The 8434-nt window shown below is 33.6% G+C and overlaps 1 protein-coding gene across 4 annotated transcripts; it reads left to right on the forward strand.

Annotated features, from left to right (window-relative positions):
• The first annotated feature begins 1349 nt into the window (after window positions 1-1349).
• On the forward strand, window positions 1350-6806 carry LOC121760031 (ELMO domain-containing protein A-like). 4 transcript variants are annotated; one of them, XM_042155633.1, is made up of 10 exons: window positions 1350-1373; window positions 1964-2353; window positions 3677-3786; window positions 4016-4084; window positions 4227-4342; window positions 4443-4497; window positions 5207-5327; window positions 5832-5879; window positions 6050-6144; window positions 6310-6806. In XM_042155633.1, exons 2-10 carry the CDS (start codon window positions 2260-2262, stop codon window positions 6409-6411), a joined length of 810 nt encoding a protein of 269 aa, XP_042011567.1. In that variant the 5' UTR covers window positions 1350-1373; window positions 1964-2259; the 3' UTR covers window positions 6412-6806. The 4 variants fall into 4 exon arrangements, with proteins under 4 accessions (XP_042011567.1, XP_042011565.1, XP_042011568.1 ...); XM_042155632.1 differs by lacking the exon at window positions 1350-1373 and adding an exon at window positions 1783-1872; XM_042155631.1 differs by lacking the exon at window positions 1350-1373 and having other exon boundaries at window positions 1756-2353.
• The last annotated feature ends 1628 nt before the right edge of the window (window positions 6807-8434 follow it).

An 8434-nucleotide genomic window follows, 5' to 3' on the forward strand; every position in this document is an offset into this window, starting at 1 on the left:
TTTATTAATAATTAATAAAAAATTGTAGATATACAAAAAAAACGCTTAAAAAGTAATTTTGTATTAGTTCATCTCCCAAGAAACCTATATATCCTCAAAAGTAGTAAAATATTCCTCTATAAGAAAAAAAAATAATAATACTACTACTAAAAAGGAAAAAAATTGGACCATACATTGCTGGCATATGAAAATAATGGGAGTCCTAAATTACACGTTGCCTGCCCCTATTTAGCTCTATCAATTTTCTCTTTCGATTTTAGTTTTGAGCTTTAAGAACCTCTTTCTATGGACTACGTAAACTTGCTCCAATTAGTGGGGTTCAAACTTTTCACTCACTCAAAGATAAAGTCCTGCATGTTCCTATGTTTTATACTTTCTCAAGTTTTAGCATTTAATTATGCATCATTGGTTTTAATCAATAATAACATATTTATTTGATTTGTCCTACAAAGCATATTAAATAACTAGAAGAGACTTTTTTAGATTTGAATATCCTGGAGTTGGAGTTGATGATGGGCTTTATGTTATGTCGATTATGTTTTCCTTTGTTTTTTTTTTTAATTTAGATTACCTGTTTATTAGTAGCTAAACAAGTAGAATTCTAGGGGTTCAAAGTAATTGACTTGAATGTTAGACCTTGTTTTACTTTAATAATTCACGTTCTTTAATGCTTTTAATGACCAATAATTGAATGATATTTGTTGTGTTATTACGTAATTTGAGAGAAAAAGTGTTAATGCTTTAAAATACTCCCCCGTCCACCAAAAATAGACATAATTGCGTATGACACGTGTTTTAATGTGCATTTGGTAAAGTAAGACAGAGAGGAAAAAAATAACAAAGAAGTAGTGTTTGAGGATTGTGAGGTCCATATTATTAGTAGAACAATATTTAAATATTTAAAACTTTTCATATTTAGAAATTGGTGTAATTTTGGTGGACGGCCCAAAATGTTAAAACTAGTGTATATTTTGTGGACGAGAGGTACTATAAATTATTAACATAAAATTAACAATAATCAAATATATTTAAGACTAAGTGTGATAATTAACAATACATGTTAATAGTTGTTCTCAAAAGAAGATTACACGTTAATGGCTCGGAATTGGACCCAATTTTTAATCCACCATCTAAGTGTTCTCAAAAGAAGATTTAAAATTATAGATGAAATTCAGTTTGAATAGGAGTTGTTGATACATTCATTGGGATATGTAGTAATTTTTCTTCAAGTATATCGATTGAATTTAATTATTAAAAGTTTTTAATTGATGTAGGGTCGAAACTAACTTTTGAAGGAGTGTCAACACATGACAAAAATGGTCCATGCTTGCCAACATCTCATGTGATAGATTTGCCTTCTTTTTTGTGTTAAGGTAATGTAATTGTTCGAGGTAAGGTAAGGTAATGTGTTTCTATTGTAACATAAAGTTATATGAGAATGCAAATCACACATTATAGTATTACATAACCTTTTAAAAAGCTATATGGTCCATTGTAGTTAGACCTCTAATAAGGGTGGTGACTTGTTACGAAATTCGATAGACCAACCTTTACCAGACTCAATTTTTTCAATAAAAAACATATGGCAACTTGTTTTTGAGAACTCATCACGTAAAGTTTGTGGACTTAGATAGGGAGTAGTATTATAGTTTGATATTACTATTTAAATAAAAAATGTTTCTTCTTATTTAAATATATTACTATTTAAATAAAAAATGTTTCTTCTTATTTAAATAACGAATTTTAGTCAAATTCTAACCAAAATACTATGATACATCTTGAGAGAGAAATACTGCACCAGCACAAACTAAATCCCCATTTTTGGATAGAGAAGCCAACTTTTGCTCTTGAGAGAGAAATACTGCGATAACGGTTGTTATCCTGTCTCTATATATACAATATTTCGTTTCTGCAAATCAATATATATACACACACTAATGGCCGCATGCATTTGAGTTGCTAGGAGTGAGAGAGAGAGAGAGGATTATTTGTTTCCTTTCATTGAGGTGATTTGTGGCGGATCTTGCGAGTTGGAACCCCCAAGAAATCTACCGTTTCTTGATACGGCTACTTCCAATTAACGGCGCCTTTCCCGTCTGATTCGTTCCAGATTTCGCTTCATTTTCTCCCCCCTGTGATTTCGATTCCCAATTTCCGCGCCTGAAAATCGAATTCGATCGCGCTTGTCGTATCAACCGATTCTTTCCATTTCGGTTTTCAATATTGTTAAAAAAGGAGTTATCAATTGATTGAAATTGAATGGACGATAGAAGCGGAGGAGGAGAATCGTTTGTGGCGGTGAGGAGAATGTCGAGTGGGCTTGATCGCGGAGGCGCCTGCCATTCTACTTCTGGTATACTCTCTCTCTCTTCTTGTCGTATGTGATTTTACACCCTCTCTCTCTATCCAATGTCAACTTGCCTTTATTATCTGCAGTCATTCTTTCGATTCGAGTGTGATTATCCATGGCTGTGTATGGTTCTGTATGCCCGATCTGTGAATTGGAAACAATTACGTCAAGTTATGCCTACTTGATTTGATATTTTGGTTTGTTTTCTTGTTCCGGATTAGTTTTCTTTTGTCATTGTAGTGTATATACATATGTGTAGGTGTTATTTTGGTGTTTGATCTACTGAAAGGTAACAGTTTTACACAGTTAAGTTATTAATAAATTGAAGATTTGCTTTATCTAGAAAAGATCACAATCTTGGTATCGTTTATAGGAATATATGAAATATGATGTACTATATAGACTTTTCATAAGAAAAGGAAAGATGGAGAAGGTGAAAAGAAGTTAGAAAAGGAGAGAACAGGTAAAAGAGAACAAAAAAGGTAAAAAATAGTAGTACAACTTAAAAAGATGGAGAAAAGAAGTGCATATGTCTGGATATTAGTAATTATGTACTTATAAGCTAATATAAACTCACTAATAACTATGCACTACTAGTTTTTAGTATAGTAATTATTTTTAAAGCCAAGTGTGCTATGTACTTACCTTAACAATATAATCATGACTCATGAATTATGCTCTCCTAAGATTAATTGCTGAATAATTCTTTTCTTCTTGTTATTGTTAGATCCTTTTCTCTTTTGAGAAATATTACAGCTGTATATCAGGAAGTATTAGCTTAGTTGATGATTTGTTTCACTGTCTAATTGTATATGTATGTACTCTTCCAGTAAAGTTGGAGTTATTATATGTGTCCAGTGGATAAGCCTTGTTATTTTTATTATTGAACCGTACAAATTATTGTTTTGCACGAACATATTATTTAATTAATCTTAGAGTTGATTAACCTTTTTAAGACCTATATTTCCTATTGGACAACTGGCTGAAAAAAGAACAACTATTTGCTTCATACAGAAATTGCTGATGTCTGGCGCTTTGTTTTTGTTACTTTTGTGAGAGATCAGATATTTGCTTTATAGTTGCTACCAAACTTACATTTCAACTCTCCTTATTAGTTGTATCATTTAGTGTTTCTTGTATTTAAAACATTGAGTTTAAACATTGAGGAAAAGGACTGTGCATGATTACAGTTTTGGATCACCTGCACTTCTTACTATTTACTCAGTAGGAATATAAAATAGAATTGTGGGACATACTTTTCTTTATCTGTATTCTTCAAATAGAGTTGGTTTGTTAATCTTTATGTACGCTATTCTTTTGTTACAGCAGAGGTTGTCACAGGATCATCTGCATGGCTTGGCAGAGGACTCTCATGTGTTTGTGTTCAGAGAAGAGACAGTGATGCTCGCCCATCATTTGATTTGACACCAATGCAGGTAATAGTGCTCAGTTGGATCATCAAAAAATTATGTAATTCTTGTTAGATGTAATGTATTATGTTTTTCTCTTGATGTTTTGAGGTGTAAAAAATATATGTACGAGAGAACAGATTGTTGATTTCTGTGGCCGGTTTATTTTCTCTAAAGAAGCCAAAAAAATCATCAGTACAGCTTGTGGCCTGTTTCATTCATTAATACCTGATGATTGTACTACACATTTTTTCAGGAAGAGTGCCTAGATAGGCTTCAGAGTCGGTTAGATGTTGCCTATGATGGTTCTATCCCCGAACATCAGGTATATTCCATAAAGCTACTATACATAATGTTGACAACATAAATATGAGGAGTCTTATTAGGAGCCTTCTTTTGGATAAGCTTTACATGAACTCTAAAATCTGCTTATCCTTCTCATAATCTTTTCTTTTATCATATTATAGGAAGCTTTGCGGGCATTGTGGCATGCTTCATTTCCTGAAAAGGAACTCCAGAGTTTAATTTCTGATCAGTGGAAGGAAATGGGTTGGCAGGGAAAAGATCCATCAACAGATTTTCGGTATAGCTTTGAATATTTCTACCTCTGATTTTTCATCTTTTCAAATCTTTGGATTTTGTCACATAATTGCTTGGAAATAACAGTTGGCATATTATGATAGGGGCGGAGGTTTTATCTCACTGGAAAATTTGTTGTATTTTGCAAGGAACTTTCCGGTATGATCACTCACACTCACTCTGTCTCAGTCCACACTTTATTTCCAACAGTAGTCAGAGTGTGGAACTTTAGTCCTTAGTATCAAGATGGCTATATAGTCTCACTATTGTATGCTTCTGCTTCCTGTTTATGAACTATATCTTTGGAAAGGATGTGTTATTATGTGGGAGTTGTAATTGATTTTTTGACCTGCCAAACATCTTCAACTGTTCAGTTGCAGATTGGTATTCATAAATCTGAAATTCAAAATATTCGACTTGAATTCTCTCAAATACGGGTTTCTTATTTCTCTCTCTTTCAATCTCAAATTGGATTTTATTCTAAATAAATATTAAGTTAAACAGTTTCTTAGTTTTTTTTATTACTAAATTTGCTCCCCTGTTGGGGTTTTCATGAATTTCAATGCCAATAAAATTTACATGTATTTCTGTAAATGTAAATGATATTTATCTTCTCTTAGACTTGTGATTTTTGTGCTTTGGATTGAGGAGTGCATATCTACAATAGTATGAAAATGCATGGCTACAAGTGAACATGTAGATGGTTTCCTGTCCTTCATTGGACTAGATGGAGTTTACTTGTTCATGTATATAAGACGATTGTCTTTATTCAGAATTTTGTCATATTCATTGGTGACCAGTACAAATTTTCCCTGGATAGGTATTTGAGATTTTTGTCCCGGGCTTACTAAATGTTTTTCTTATGTAGAAATCTTTCCAGGATCTTCTTCGCAAGCAGGAAGGTGATCGGGCAATGTGGGAATACCCATTTGCTGTAGCTGGGGTCAATATCACATTCATGCTGATTCAGATGCTTGATCTTGAATCCTGTGAGTTTTTGAATCTGACAAATAATATAAATAAAAAGGATTTGCTGAACGCTGTATTCCTATCCAAAATTGTAAGTAAACGAACTATCTTAATCAGAAAAATTAAATCTACGTGGTTTTATTAAGTATTAGGTTGAGCAGCTGTAAATTTTTCATGTCTTACGTGCTTCCGAATTGGTTATTGACATTCTTACCTTAATTCCTATTGATTCTTGCAATGACTGAATGAGATCTTTCTGTTAACTGTCATCACTTGCTATCACATTGGGTTTGAATTCACGTGGTACACATTGGGTCACTGCCAGTCGATGCTTGTGTGTCGTGTGAAATGAACAAGTATTTTGCATGCAGACAATGAGTTCATTGAAATGACACAAGTCTCCATGAAGAGGAAATCAGTATTATACACCCAAAGGAACCATAACTACTTAACAAATCCTAGTAAACACTGGATGAAAGTATTTGCCGTTGTTCATCATGTCTTGTTTTTCCTTGTCTTTGTAGATAAGCCAAGAACTCTTGTTGGAGCAACCTTCTTGAAATTTCTTGCTGGTAATGCTTTAGCTTCATTCCCACTTTGATAGAGAGCCTCAATTTGTGCGTGCAGTTTCGTTCTTCTTTTCTAGTTTGTGTGGGGTAGTCATGTAGGTAGAAATAGACACTGTATTTTCTGAACATATTTCCCTGTTATTGATGAATTCTTTGGTTCTTTTGCTCGACAGAAAATGAATCAGCATTTGACCTTCTATATTGTATAACATTCAAGCTAATGGACCATCAATGGCTTACCATGCGAGCTTCTTACATGGATTTCAATGTAAGTACCTAGGCTAATCCATAACTTTTCAAATGAATCAGCATTTGACCTTCTATATTGTTGAATGCTTGAAATGAGCTTTCATGTACTTAGGTTTCTGATAAATTATTTACCAATGTCCCTCGATCTTCCAATTCACATAATTTAATTTCTTCATACACTCAGGCTGTGATGAAAGCTACTCGTCGTCAACTTGAAAGTGAGCTTCTCCAAGAAGACATCAGATACCTACAAGACTTGCCCTCATATAAACTTCTTAGTCGGTAGTGAAATAGGGGTAGCTATCGTGGTTTTGAATGAATGCATAAGAGTGCTTCAATACTGAAATGTAGTCTATCGGGTTCAATCTTCCTCCAAATTTGCTGCATTCTTGGTTATGGTGGAAGAGTACCAAGAAGCCAAGCGGAGTCTGTATGCAAAAAGCAAGTTACCTCTAACTTGCACTTGAGAGGCAAAATCCAAATTGTGTCGATTTCTTTTTATAATTTTTTTTCCATTTGGAAGGAGGATATGTATTTGTTAGGAAGAGTGATATTGTTGTGGTTGGAATATGATGGCAGATATAAATAGTAGTATCATCAATAGTCATTGCTTGATGTAACTGCATGCCCCCCTCTCTCTCTCATGAGATTTTTAAAGATACGGTTTGTTTTTCCTTCTTATTTAGCTGAAATATGGGTTACTTAAATGTCCAAAATCTTGAATTGAATCTGTTGAATTTTGGTGAATTTAGTTCTGTTAAACTTTGATTACAAGAATGTGGAATTGGAAGCTTCCTGTGCAGGATAGTCCCTGGAGCAGACTCAGAAGGGTTGGTGGTTCCGATTATCTTCCTGCCGGTGGCCACGACATTGTTACCTTCCCAAACCATTGCAACAACAGGTCCAGAAACAATGTACTCCAATTTTGTTGAAGAAGGGCTTGGTAGATAAATCAGCATAGTGCTTCTTAGCAAAAAGCACTATCCACACTAATTAGCTTAAGACCTGAATAAGGGGGGGAACCAAAAGTTATTCAAATATCAAATAAAATTATGCAAATTCCAGAGCTTACAACCTCATTCTTCTATAATGCTAAATCACAAAACTCAATAATCTATCATAACATAACTGAAAATGCAATAAACAACACAGAGCTGAAATGATTTGACACATTCAAGAGTAACACACGCATAGTTCCCTGATTTATGCTTCAATATATCAGGAAGTGTTTGCACTAACTCTTGGGACGGAGGGAGTATTACTTTTGCCTAAAACCGTTGTCCTTCAACATTCGGATAAACGGAATCAAAACAGTTATGGCACAATTGTTGCTTAAAATCAGCAATCAAATAAGTGAGCAAAGCAATTAACATGTTAAACACCTCAATTTTAAAGCGATCGACAAATAAACAAGCATGCAACAAACGAATATCGACCGATAAAGGCACCTAACTCGAAGTTAAACACAATCATGAAAGCACTAAAAAAATGACTGCAAGTAGCCAAAAATATGAAGTTCATAGCTGAAGAGCAAAATGTACCTTTCAAGGTGAAACCTTTCTTTTCAAATCTGCCAATGATCTCACCCACCTGAACCCAAACATACATAAAATCATAATTAATTCAATATTCTGAAATCTTCCACAGGATCTATTAAAATTTTCAACTTCAGTCAATCAAAACCAAATCACATACAATTAAATTTCTCATTTCTATCACCACAACAATAAGTAAGGTCTTACAACAATTTCATGATTGTGAATGAATATGTGTGTAATTCACGAATTCCAAAACACGAACCAGATTTCTCTGAACACCATCAGGCTTGATCATGATGAAAGTCTGCTCCATTTTTGCTGAGGTATAGCAAGTTGTGAGATTTCTATTTAGTTGATAGAAAAAGAGCAAATCCACAAACCCTTATCAACCAATTTAATTGATTTCAGATTTTTGCGTTTCTCACGTGTTGGTAGTGATCCTATTTTAGAGGCTAATTGATCTCTGATTTATTTTATAATTTTAAAACTTAATTTATTAAATTATAAAATATGAACTTGTTTTCAGTTATACGATACCAAATTGCATTTTAAAAATACCAATTTATAAAATCAATTGTTGATAGTGAAGTAAATGATTAAATAGTAAGATTATTGTTTATATTCTATCTTTAATCTAGGTTTTGAAATAAAAATGGCACGATGCAAAGAAATCAGACCTATTGAGATCTCCATACTCTTTGATCCAAGGTTCGCCGTCGCCGTCGTCCTCCTGTTTCTGGACCCAAGTAACGGCGTCCATAGCGTCCTCAT

Source organism: Salvia splendens, chromosome 13, assembly GCF_004379255.2.
Source record: "Salvia splendens isolate huo1 chromosome 13, SspV2, whole genome shotgun sequence".
Lineage (NCBI taxonomy): Eukaryota > Viridiplantae > Streptophyta > Magnoliopsida > Lamiales > Lamiaceae > Salvia > Salvia splendens.